This window comes from Talpa occidentalis, unplaced genomic scaffold, assembly GCF_014898055.3.
Source record: "Talpa occidentalis isolate TD23 unplaced genomic scaffold, MPIMG_talOcc4v2.1 talOcc4.5, whole genome shotgun sequence".
Lineage (NCBI taxonomy): Eukaryota > Metazoa > Chordata > Mammalia > Eulipotyphla > Talpidae > Talpa > Talpa occidentalis.
The window spans coordinates 121,621,195-121,634,764 of NW_023604861.1; the positions used below are offsets into that span (position 1 = coordinate 121,621,195).

The following is a 13,570-nucleotide window of genomic DNA, read 5'->3' on the forward strand; positions in this document are numbered from 1 at the left end:
ATGGTCTGGGCTTGGTCCCCGGTCAGGGAGCTATCCCACTTATGGCACAGCAGTCCTCTCCTATCTTGCCTGCTGCTACCCTTAGCAGTGTATTTCAATGCATCCACTTGTTCTGCTCCCCACACCGTCTCTAGTGGACCCTCTCATTTCCCCATACCTCTGGCCTGCACCTCAGTTCTTCTATGCCAAAAGAAAAAAAAAATCATTTATAGTTTAAATACTATGCCTCCCATAAGTACCAAAAAGCATATTTCATGAAATAATTTGAATCACTAAACCCTGATTACATTTCTGGAAAACACAAATATCTTTTATAAACTTGTGCCCTGGGGCCAGTTCACCCACAATCAAACCCAGACCTATTTTGGATGACCTCTGGCAAATTAAACTGTTTTCATTCTTAACCTTTCAGATTAAAAGGTCCCCCCAAAAATTAATGTATAAGTCTTTTGCAATTGTTACATTCTGGCAGTATATTTTACTTTAACCACTCTGATGAGATTGCCCAGGTTTGAATGATGATTCTGTCATTTATTAGCTCTTTGATTTAGGTATGTTACTTAACATCTCTTCCCTCAGTTTCATTATCTGTAAAATGGAGACAATGAGAACCTATCCCTTATAAAGGTGGTGATGACTAAATGAATTAAAAAGTACAGAGCTCAAAACAATGAACTGGCACACACATGATCAATAAGTTCAAATTCTTATTGATAACATATAACTATCAACTCTAACTCAGAGTTTTGTAAGCGAAGTTATTCACTGCTCATTAAATTAATGTAATCAGCTTTTGATGTTAATTGAAGATTATTTGCCCCCTGTCATTTCACTTTAACTATTACAGAGAAGGCAAACAGAACCACTCAAGTCACCATTATACTTAGCTAAACTCTTGAAATATTTTCAAAGACAAGAAAAACTCAAGTTAATTCCTACCAGATCTACAAATGAAATGTTTAACTCTGCTCATCAATGCCTCTGCCAAGCATTGGTTATTTACCTAGGCTTCAAATAGCTTCCAGTCCTAAATACCTGCTATATCAGTGGAACTATTCATTTGCCTAATACCATCAATAATCCCTCTCAAAACCTTTGATCTCTACATCTTAAAATGTGCATTAAGAAAAATAAGGGGGAAATTGCACACTATATGTGACTCTACACATGGCCTGTGATGTTGCAAAACTGATACACTATCAGTCAAATGTTAAGAGTAAATCAGATAGGCTTCCCTGGTAGTGCAAGGGGTTAGGACACAACCCATGAGGCTGACCACAGCCACTGCTGCATGAGTTCAACCCCCAACCGGGAAGCTGCCCACATGGCGCAGCAGACCTCTCCTAACTCGCCCGCTGCTCCCCTCAGCAGTGTATTTCGGTCATTCCTCCTGTTCTGTTCTCCACTCTGTCTCTGCTGAATCCTCTCAACCCCCCACACCTCTGGCCTGTGCCCCAGTTCTTGTATGCATAAATAAATCTTAAAAAAAAAAAAAAGTAAATCAGACAATTTTATTTGGCAAAACTAAAAATTACATGCTAAATATTTTCATTTAAGAAGGAAACAGTTTCAGTGCCTTTACATACATTATTTCATTTAATTCTAACAAGTATGGAAAATAGGTCTCCTTTAACCTGTTTTATAAACTAAGAAACAGGTTTGCTGAGCTTAAAGTAACTTGTCCAAGGCCACGAATTTGAGCAGATGCAGAGTTAGGATTCACAGACACAACAGTATTTTCTTGAGAATAAAATACAGAAGATATTTTCTGAGAGATTTTATTAACTTACTGACAATTAAGAGTTTATACTTAGGGCAATGGAAAAAAAGTTTTGAAAACAGTAAAAAGATTAACCACTTCATTATATTAAAAAAACTTCATCCATATAAAGCTAAAATTCACACATTAACAAATGCCATATCCACTAATTTTAAAAGATTTCTAGAAAAACCAAGCAAACCAAAAGCTTACCTTTGGTGCATGCACACAGCCTGTCTGTGCCCGAGCAGTAAATGACAGAAACAAATGTGTCCTGTTCTTCAGTGCCCTCCTTTTTAGGAGGTTCCACTTTGGCCAAAATTTCAAAGTTTGAAAGATCTAATATTTTTATGTATCCTCCCTGAGTGGTTATTACCAGGTGTCCAAGAGTAGAAATATCAGACTTTTTTTCTCTTTCAATGCCATTCTTTGAGGTTAACTGCATTTCCTCAACAGGTTCCTCACAGTCATCCTCTCGATTATCCAATATATCTGGTGGAAGTAAAATGAGCGAGGTAATTGTGTCCTGGGGATCTTTGATATGTTGGATTTTTATTGGCTCTTCTTCTAAAGTCACTATTCGCGTGGCATAATTCATTTTATAAAGAATTAAATATCCACCACTAACATTTCTCTGCTCAGGTTGAATTATCAAAGGAGTCTGTACATCTGCTGGTGATTCGTGTTGGATTACACTAATATTTGCACCATTCACTACCGTAAGATTTGATTCCAGCTCACCTTTCCGTCTATTACATAGTGCAGAGTTTAATTTATTTAAATTATTCAAGGCCTCTACTTGATTTATTGCACTCAAGGATTCAACAGGGCATGTCCGCAGTCCTACCAACAAATGAATTCCATCAGCACAAGGAGTTATTGAGTCTATACAAAGATTCTCCTCCTCTGCAAACTTTGGCAGTCTCAAGCATTGTACCAAAGTCCCAGGCTTAGGAAACACAGAGTTCCACTTCTCAGAATCTGGAGAGGTAAGATTGGCTGCTGCATCTGCAAACTGCTGAATGTAAGTCACAGGAGGGTCCTGCAACAACAACTGCTCCTGACTATCCAGCTCCATTTCAATAATCTGTGGAACCGTAAAACCATCATCATGCAAACTTTTGCTCATTATATTGTTCATCTGTGAAAAGATTTTTCCTGCTTTCTCATCAGATTCCTTGATGCTATAAAGAAGCAAAATGGGCAAAGTCCTCCTCACCAGAGGAGAATTTAATTCTGAATTAGTGCAGGATTCATTGTCAGTTGACCCTTGTTCTGATATACTTTCACCCTGAGTTCTGCTTAAACCATCCAGTGACCTGTGAGAATTACTACTAATGGGTGAGGTAGCAGGAGATTTATATGTTAATAAGCCTCCGGCTAATAAACATGGAAAGGGAATGTTGTGTTGCTCCTGGTGCTTTTCCTTTGTCTTTTCACTCTTAGAGTTTGTTAAGCAAGGATTTGCCCCGAGTTCTTCAAGATCCTTAACAGTATCTTCAAGTACATTTGCAACAATCTCCCACTGAAGTTTTTCTGGCTGCTGTAGAATGCTGAGTGCTGTTATATCAAGGCTCACTTCCATGGCTTCCTTCTGTGACGTATGTCCTTAGAAAAGAAATGATATTCATTAGAAATTACCTTATGATTGTCAAAACTTTATAGGGGGGGAAAATACAGCCTTGTGATATAAATCAAAATTTGTAGTTTAATGTTTTCATTTTCTTTTTTCACTCACTTAGTCAGAAATAACATATTAAGTGAAAAAAATTAATGTTAAAGGAAATTTAATACAATCTGAGCCAAACTCATTCAGAAATCTGAGTGTCATCGTCATTTCACTGAGATTGGAAGTAAAAACTGTACAGTAAGATTTTTTAGCAAGCAACAAATCACAATAAACCCTGAGGATGCTGAGCCAACAAACTTATTTCAATTTATTTTTTTTATTTATAGTGGGAAATTGCAAAGCAAAACCTAGTTTCATCTACGCATTTATTAAAATAAAATTAATGAATTACCTATATTGACACATTAAGACAACATTCAACGTAAATGACATGTGAAATATGACTGCTCATTAAAAAGAAAAGATAGGGCCTCCCCTATGGCACAGCAGGTTGAGCACAGCGCTGTGAAGCTATCCAAAGCCTCTGCAGTGTGGGTTCGATTCCCAGATGGCCAGGGAGAAACCCACATGGCGCTGCAGACCTCTCCTGTCTTGCCCGCTGCTCTCCTCAGCAGTGTATTTCAGTCTGTTTGCCTGTATTGCTCCCTGCTCTGTCTCTGGTGAATCCTCTCACCCTCCTGTGCCTCTGTCCTGTACCCCAGTTCTTGTATTAAAATAAATAAATCTTAAAAAAATAAAATAAATAAAAAGAGAAGATATTACAAGTGACATTATTACTATAATACACTCCCAACTGTTTAGTTGACATCTTGGAAATAGCATTTACCATACATTCTATTTCATAAGACTGACAAAGAATGATACCTCACAAATCCTGTAGTAAGGAAACTTGCAGATTTTATACATCTCACAATTTCTCAGACCCACAAACAAAATTTTTCACAACATACCTATAAACACCCTGCAGTATAATATTCTTCAGATAATCATTCTGAGAAAGCCTTCTCTATTCTGCTTACTTAAGTAGTGTCAACCCCAGGTTAACATATTCAAACTTCCTGAGGTTTAACCTATGAAATTAATCTCAGTTTTTTAAAACCACTGAATTTAAATTAAATCTTTCATGTACTCTCCTGCCAAACATTCTTCCCAACTTTCACATGAAGCTGTGTATCCTTAATTCTGAAATATGGCTAAGAGTTGGTTATTCAAATAGTCTAAAAAAACTTTGACAAACTTTTTGCTAGGCTCACAAAGAAATGATGCTAAAAGGACAGAATTATAAATGGAAGTGCAGAAATCACAACAGTTCCTACCAAAAGTCAAAGAATCTATGAATAACTATACTCTAAAACTTTTGAAAATCTTGAAGAAATGGTAAATGTTTAGTACTGAAACCTTTTCCTTTAAAATCAGGAACAAAGCAAAGATGTCTGCTTTCAGAACTTCAATTTAATGTAGAATTAGAGTCCTTAGCCAGAGCAATTACACAACTAAAAATATGAAATGTTGCCATTTACAGCAAAATGAAAAAGAACTGAAGGGGAAATGAAAAAGAAAATTAGTCAGAAAGATAAAGAGAGAAAATGGATAATTTCACCTATATGTATAATATGAAGATACAATGTGGATACATGGACAAAACTAAAAAGAAATAAACTAATGGACATTGTTAACTGAAATGAAGTTATGAAAGGAGAAGTAGGTAGCAGTGAGAGGAAGGGTGGAGGGGGTATAATGGATGATGGTGGATGTTTCAGGATTTTTTAAATTTTTTCTTTTAAAAACAGAATATAGAGAACACTTGCTATTCCATACTAAGTATAAGTTAGATATGTCCTCTGACATTAGAAAATAGCCACATTTTAACAATGATCACTTTTCATCTTTTTAAAGATTTATTTATTAATGCATACAAGAACTGGGGTATAGGCCAGAGGTACAGTGGGTGAAAGGATTCACCAGAGACAAAGAGTGAGGAACAGAACAGGAAAATCCACTGAAATACACTGCTGCAGGGAGCAGTGGATGAGACAGAAGAGGTCTGCTGCACCTAGTGGGTTAGCTCCCTGACTCCTTGGATCAAACTCATGCCCAGTGGCTGGCAGTAGCTTGATAGTGCTGAATTTTAACACCTGTGCCATCAAGGAGGCCCCAGTGGTCCCATTTTTTTAAATACTGGTAACTTTCAAAAGCGCTATGCCTTACCTATTTTTATTTTAATCAAGCCCTAAAATTCTAAGCATTAACTTTACTATTTTATATATTACGAAATGCAACTAGACTATATATTAAGTGATAGAAGTAGAATTTAAATTCTGATATGATGAAACTATTTGAAATACACTACTACTAAACTTGACCATAAAATAACTACATTAAAATATGAAGCAAACTCTTAGGCCTTGTTTCATAAAGCAGCATTTACTTTATACCCTAATGTCCACATTTTGACATACTTCAAAATTTATTCTCTATTCAACTATTTTCTTTTGAGAATGAAGAACCTTAATTTAAATGTTACCAACTTTAACAAAAGAATCCATTATGCAAATAAAATGAAACATTCCCAAGAGTGAATTCCCTTACACTGACAAAGATTTTAGTGATCTGACTCTTTAGTTCCACTGGTTCAAATAGTTGCCATTTAAAATTTAAATATAGGGGGCCTCCCCGGTGGCGCAGCGGTTGAGCGCTGGGTTGTGAGGCTGCCCGCGGCCTCTGCAGCGCCGGTTCGATCACCGGCTGCTCCCCTGCCACTGGAGGAGGGTCCCACATGGCGCGCAGACCTCTCCTGCCGCCCACTGCTCCCCTCAGCAGTGTACTTCGGTCCTTCTGCCTGCTCTGCTCCCCGCTCTGGCTCTGGTGAATTCTCTCACCCTCCCGCGCTTCTGACTGTACCCAGTGCTTGTATAAATAAATAAAAATAAATCTTTAATAAATAAAATAAAATAAAATAAAATTTAAATATAGGGCCTCCCTGGTGGCATAGGGGTTAAAGACAGTGGTATCAAGCTATAGCCAGCCACTGCAGCAGGAGTTCAATCCCTGGCAGCCAGGGAGCAACCCACATGCAGCAGCAGACCTCTCCTGCCTAACCCACTGCTCCCTGCCGTAGTGTATTTCAGTAGATGCATCTGTTCTGCTCCCACACTCTGTCTCTGCTGAATCCTCTCATCCTACTCACCTCTGGCTTGTACCCCAGTTCTTGTATGCATAAATAAAAAATAAATCTTTAGGGCCTCACCGGTGGTGCAGCGGTTGAGCACTGGGGCTGCGAAGCTGCCCACAGCCTCTGCAGCACCAGTTCGATCCCCGGCCGCCGGCGAGGGTCCCACATGGAGCACAGACCTCTCCTGCCACACCCACTGCTCCCCTCAGCAGTGTACCTCAGTCCTTCTGCCTGTTCTGCTCCCCGCTCTGGCTCTGGTGAATTCTCTCACCCTGCTGCACTTCTGTCTATACCCAGTGCTTGTATAAATAAATAAATAAATCTTTAAAAATAAATAAATCTTTTTTAGAAATAAAGTAACAGTATCCTCTCAAAGGAAAATGGAAGCATTCTCTTCAAGAAGAAAGAAAGCACTTGTTCATAACCCATTTGTTCAGTAGATCCACCTGTTCTGCTCCCCATTCTGTGTCTGTTGAATACTCTCACCCTATACACTCTGGCCTGTACCCCAGTTATTATATGCATAAATAAAAAATAAATCTTAAAAAAAAAATAAATAATAGTATCTTTTCCAGGGCCTCCCTGGTAATGCAATGGGTTAAGACACAACCTATGAAGCTACCCACAGCCACTGCAGCACAAGTTCACTTTCCAGCCAGGCAGTTGACCCACATGGCGCAGCAGACTGCTCCTTTCTCACCAGCTGCTCCCCTCAGCAGTGTATTTCAGTCAATCTGCCTATTCTGTTCTCCACTCTGTCTCTGGTGAATCCTCTCACCCCCCCACACCTCTGGCTTGTACCCCAGTTCTTGTATGCATAAATAAATAAATCTGTAAAAAAACAAAAAAAATAGTATCCTCTCCAAGGAAAAAGGAAGCAATTCTGTTCAAGAAGGAAGCATGTGTTCATAATTCATTTGTTCAGTAGATCTACCTGTTCTGCCTCTATCTCCGGTGAATCCTTTCACCCACCGCACCTCTGGCTTACACCCCAGTTCTTCAATGCATAAATAAATACATATTTAAAAAAAATAAAATTTAAATATGGAACATCATATTCATAACACTAATTCAACATTTCTGAAAAACAATGTTTGCAGTTTTGTGTTTATTAGTAAAAATTTAGAGTTGCATTAACTAAGAAATTTAGAATTAAGTGTATATAGCATTACCTAAAAGTATACAAATGTAACAATTTAAAAAATATATAATCTAACATTTTTACATACCTGTCACAGAATCTGATCTGGAACGATCATCACTGTCTGAATCCTCTAATAAATCATCACTTGAAAAACAAAATAAAAAAATAATTTGAATTTCAAGAAAATTGCATAAAATGAACAGCAAAGATAAAAAAGCACAATGTTACAAACATTGCTTTGAATCTCTAATATGCACATCATACCAAACTATTAAAACTAGATCAAATTATGCATAAGTAGTCTTACCCACTGCTCCCCTCAGAATGCATTTCAGTAGATTCAACTGTTCTGCTTCCCACTCTGTCTCTGGTGAATCCCCTTACTCCCTGCACCCCTGGCCTGCACCCCAGTTCTTGTGTGCATAAATAAAAATAAACTTTAAAAAAAATTCATTCCTCATCTAATACTAGATTTACTAAAACCTTTTTACATGGTACAAAACCTTTTAAAAATTAATGAACATGCATAATAAAAAGATAGTGTGAATAAGCTTTTAACATAAAGGTTATATGTACTTTTGAAATCTTATTAACATTACAGGGTTACCTTAGGTTTCTGATTTACCAATACTATAAATAACTTCATTGTTAAACTTGGGAAATTTTTGGCAATTTGAAAGATGTAACATACAAATTACATTGAGACAAATATCTGAATTTATTAAAATTCTAATTCTTCAATGTTCCACCTCTTCAGCTTCCTCCAAATTAATCTTTTACACTTTATTGGGGGAAAGGAGTCCTTTCTACCTTAAATAGATTATAGGGCTGAGAAAAGCAAGAAGAGGGATTTATCTCAACTCTAGCACATTACCCCACGTAACAGCTGCTCACCAGAATAATGGAAACATGTTTACCTGAAATATCCATTTCACTTAAGGCTGTGTGTGTGTACCAAGACAAATTTACATACCTATCTCCTTCCAATTTTGGTATATCTGAGCAACTAGATGAGTCTTCCAACCACGCTAAAGTTGGTCTCCTTGATTCAACTGCTGAGCTTGGTTCTCCCGATAAAATAAGCTGTTGCACAATTGCTGGATCATAGGCATTAATTTCAAACTTTAAGTGCACCTAAACAAATGAAAAAGAAGTGTAAGTTTATAACTTCTTCCCCTCAATAACTAATCTGTTTCTTCAAAATTAAAACATACCTTCATAAGTTTGGAAACATCCCATATACAGATCTTTCCCCGTTTTGTTGCAGCAGCTAGAAAATGAGGGCAGCTCCCTGACCCAAAGCAAGATATTCTGTCAGTTCCATCCGTACAAGGAAACTGTGCAGGACTTGTTGCAAGAGTGACTGATAACGGCACGTTCTGTGTGTGCTCGCCTTTCACAAATGGGCAGTTTGGGGAATGTCTCTCATGTTCAGACCTTTACATGGATTAAGGAATAAAAAGTTTACTGAGCAACAAAGCTATTAAGTTTGTACATTAAAACAAATCCATGATCATCTTTTCTTTAAAAAAAAAACTGAAATTTTAGTATTTTTTAAAAGACAAAAGTATTCAATTTTATCAAGATTAGTATGTTCAACCACTCACTTTAATAGCAACTGCTATGCACTTTAATTTATTATAAATAAAATCAGTCTCACATGAAAATTAAAAAGTAAATGCTACAAACTGATAAAACTGTTTAACAGGCTGGTATTTCTTCCCACTGATTTCCTAAAACACAAATGAATAACCTTACTTCGTTTTAAAATTCTCCATATCTATACAATAGCATAGTGGCCCTAGTTAATAATACTGCATTGCATATCTGAAATATGAAAAGAGGATAAATCTTAAATCTTAACACATACACGCAAAAATGGTATTAATAGACCTAATTAGACAATGATCTTTTCACAATGTGTGCATATATCAAAACATTAAATTGTTCACCTATACTACACAATTTTTACGTATCAAAGATATCTCAATAAAGCTAACAAATACATTCTCCACATGTATATGCAGGGGTGTGTATATAGCAGTGGCCACAACTGTAAGTGACATGTAGTAAGAACTCAGTAAATGCTATTCACATCACAAAACACTTTCAGATCTGAAAGCAAAAAGATTTCTAGAGTATGGATTAAAATGACATATTAAAAATAAAAGAAATAATCCTTACATCCATTACAGGACTGTTATCTGAATTCTAAAGTAAATCTCAAAGAATCTTAGAAAGATAACATTTGTAGTATCTAATGTATACTATTTCTTTCAAATAAATACTTATTGGCTTGTGTATCTTTTTTGATTCTGGGTACCCTGCAGTGGTGATACCTGATAGGGAGAATACTAAGGTTATCACAATTAAAAGATTAAATTTAAAATTATTTTTTAAAAATGCTTATTGAGCAAAAACAAAATGTTGAATTAGTTTTCTAGAAAATCCAAACATGTTTAATACAAACAAAATAGTAGGATCTCAGAGCAAAACTGGTATAGTGACTTGTGAAAATTTCCTCAAATATTGGAAGACCAATTTTAACATTTAAAAATTGTTTGTCCAACTCTGTGATTATCTGTTTAACTTGCTAGCTTGAATTATGAGGTATTATTTGAAATGTCACAATGATGCTACTAAAAAAGAAATATTTTTTAAAAAATTATTTTCAATTTCCATGTAAATGAAAGGAAAATTATACTCATAAAATATGCTGCTCGTTAGAACATGTATATTTCTTTTTACATTGCACCTACAACTATCCATATTGATATATGAATCCTGGACAATTTGAAAAATGAGCTATCATACATAAAGGCTTTTACATGGCATCCACAAACACATGATATTTAGACTGGATTCCCTCCCAGGTATGTCACCTCCAGGTAGCCACTATTATAAATGTAGTGTTAAAGCACAAAAATATTTTCATAAATTTACAAAAACTTATACGTATAGAAAATATAGGGGATCACATTTCAAATAAACAATATCATTGTATGAAGTCATTCTACAACACCTTTGTTGATACAATAACGTAAAAACTACTGGTGTTAATTAACAAAGTTAACTGTTCCTTTTCACTCTTGGATAGTCATTTTTTTACTAATATACCACATTTTACTTGGCTATTCATTCATAGTTAGCTGTTTAAGATGTTTCCAGTTTTTCACGGCTGTGACCATATATTTTATGTTTCCATGCATACAAGAGCAATTAACTCTCTAAGGAAAATAAATAGAAGTTGAATTGCCAGACAACAAAGAGTGCTCATTTTGTTTTCAAAAGAATTAAATCTCCCTTTAAAGTACTCCATTAACTTGCAACATAAAAATATGACTGTCCCATCTCCTTATAGCTTCAGAAGGTATCTGGGCTCAGCTCTCCTAGCCCCTTCAATTCCATTCCCTCCTATCCATTTGGAAAACCCAGCCAACAAAGTCCACCAACTGCTTGAGTTTGAGGAATCCTGAATCTTGGGGCACAAAGAGGTAGAATCCTTAATTACTTGATCATATCAAGAAAAGATGAATTTTGAACAGCCTTAGTTGGAAACCTGAATCAAAATATTTATGAAAATAGAAAAAATATTTATAGAAAAATATTTATGAATAAAGTTATATTCTATAATATCATGGTACAATTTTTCAGGCACAGGTTAAATAACTTTTTTCATGATTACATTGAGAAACTAAAAATACATATTAAAATGTTTTCTCTACATACAAAGATCATTTCAAAGAGAAAAGACTAAATTCCAAACAGAATCTTAACCTAAATAGAAAATTGTTCAAATTCAACTCTCTCTGTAGATGGATTTAACTACAATTTACATTCATATTGTCCACTGCAACCTGGGATCCACATGTACAAATAGGTTTTAACAAGTCCACTCCATAATTTAATATTCAGAAACCTATACTTAATTTTAGTACAGAATATGCTATCTATCTTAAAAACAAATCATGGCTCTGTCAGTATCACATGCCCTTCAACAAATTTTATTTTATTCAAAGAAGGATAATTCATATCTCAGAGTGACTTTAAGAATTAAGTTAGAGCATATTATCAACTTCCCCTAGGAAAAAGAAATAATACTACATAAAACTAATATGGGAACTAAATGGATTAAAAATGAAGAGCTTAGAATGGTACCTAGTAAAGAGTATTATAAAACTACTTACTACTATTACTATTTCTATTACTATGGATTCAGAATAGTTATTTGTGAATAGTTATTTGTAAAAATAAGATTTTAATACATAATAATGCTTAATAATAATACTTAATACATGATCTCCAATGTTCAACTAGGTTCTATACTATAATACACCAAAATTCAAAATCACCAGATGCCCTAAAGTTAATTCATAATTAGAAATGTATATTATAAATTCCTCCTTCATGGATTCCATATTGATATCCTCTCCCTCAGTTAAAACTGGTTCCATTCTTTGGCAATCTTCCCATACACAGATTTTGGGGAGCCAAAGTCCATAGTACTACATACGTATTATGTACCAAGTGACTGACAGAGCATAATCCACTTAATACTTATGACAAAAGAACAAGATTATAATAGCTAAATCAGTAAAATTTAGAAGCACATTTACAGGATTAACTTAGTCTATTATGTTAGAAAAATTAACACTCACCAAGGTTCATCAGTAGGTTCCCAACAAACAAGACATACACTACAAGTAAAACACATGGCTCTATCATCTCCAGATGAGGCAGGCTGTAATTTTATAAAAAAGACAGAAAAGTTTCATAAATATTAAATAGCTTTTTAACAAAAGCTCTTCTTAGAAAATTAATTATTTTCATATTGAGGAAAATAAACTGGCCTATATATTTCTAAGTTCCAAGAATACACTGAACAACCAAAGGCTTATAAATTTGATTTGGAAAATCATATTTCAATAGAAAATGACTAGTAAATCGAACACAGAAGCCTATATATATTGATCTCTGATCTAGCATCTTCAAATTTTATTACTAAAATAACTTGAAATATCCTTAAGTGTATATAAGGAAAAGATGTAACTTTTCAGTTCCTAACTAAGAACTGAATCCCAAACAACTTGGCAAGTAAAAATGAAAAGCATACCAGTGGGCCTAATTCATGTAATAGTCTTTAAAATATAAAGGACAAGAGCCTCCCTGGTGGCACAAGGGGTTAAGACACAACCTATGAAGCAATCCACAGCCACTGCAGCACGAGTTCGATCCCTGGCCAGAGAGCTACCCACATGGCACAGCAGACCTCTCAGGCCTCGCCCACTGCTCCCCTCAGCAGCGTATTTCAGTCAATCTGCCTGTTCTGTCCCCCACTCTGTCTCTAGTGAATCCTCTCACCCACCATATCTCTGGCCTGTAGCCCAGTTCTTGTATGCATAAATAAATAAATCTTTAAAAAATAATGAAATAAAGGACAAAATATTGTATTTTTCATTTTTACATATATATGTACATATACATATATACAAAATACCTAAACTGAAATAGCTCTCTGAAAACTTAGTATTTTTGAGCATTTACTCCATTTAGCAATTGTGTCTATAGATATAACTATTATTTTAGAAGACTAAAAATAATCATTCTTAACATAATCAGAAGATTCTACAAAACCTATTATTTGAATACAATGAAAAATAACAAGGCATCACAGAGCTCATCAAGGAAATGAAACCAAGGAAGAAGATAAAGAAAAATTATCAAGGGCCTCCCTGGTGGCACAAGGGGTTAAGACGAAGCACTATGAAGCTATCCACAGTCACCACAGCATGAGTTCAATTCCTGGCCAGGGAGGTGACCCACATGGCTCAGCAGACCTCTCCTATCTCGCCCACTATATATACA

General features: G+C 35.5%; 1 protein-coding gene across 8 annotated transcripts in view; it reads right to left on the reverse strand.

Annotated features, from left to right (window-relative positions):
* The window catches only part of BIRC6 (baculoviral IAP repeat containing 6), a 180,431-nt gene that overhangs the window by 128,971 nt on the left and 37,890 nt on the right, over positions 1 to 13,570 (reverse strand). For all 8 annotated transcript variants that reach the window (XR_008554114.1, XM_037528256.2, XM_037528253.2 and 5 more), the window contains exons 6-10: positions 12,364 to 12,446; positions 8,920 to 9,142; positions 8,679 to 8,839; positions 7,791 to 7,849; positions 1,973 to 3,367 (exon numbers count right to left, since the gene is read on the reverse strand). Coding sequence is in view for 7 of the 8 variants with exons in the window: in XM_037528256.2 (XP_037384153.1) it covers positions 1,973 to 3,367; positions 7,791 to 7,849; positions 8,679 to 8,839; positions 8,920 to 9,142; positions 12,364 to 12,446 (1,921 nt within the window). In the remaining variant the exon portion in view is untranslated. The remainder of the gene's footprint in view (positions 1 to 1,972; positions 3,368 to 7,790; positions 7,850 to 8,678; positions 8,840 to 8,919; positions 9,143 to 12,363; positions 12,447 to 13,570) is intronic.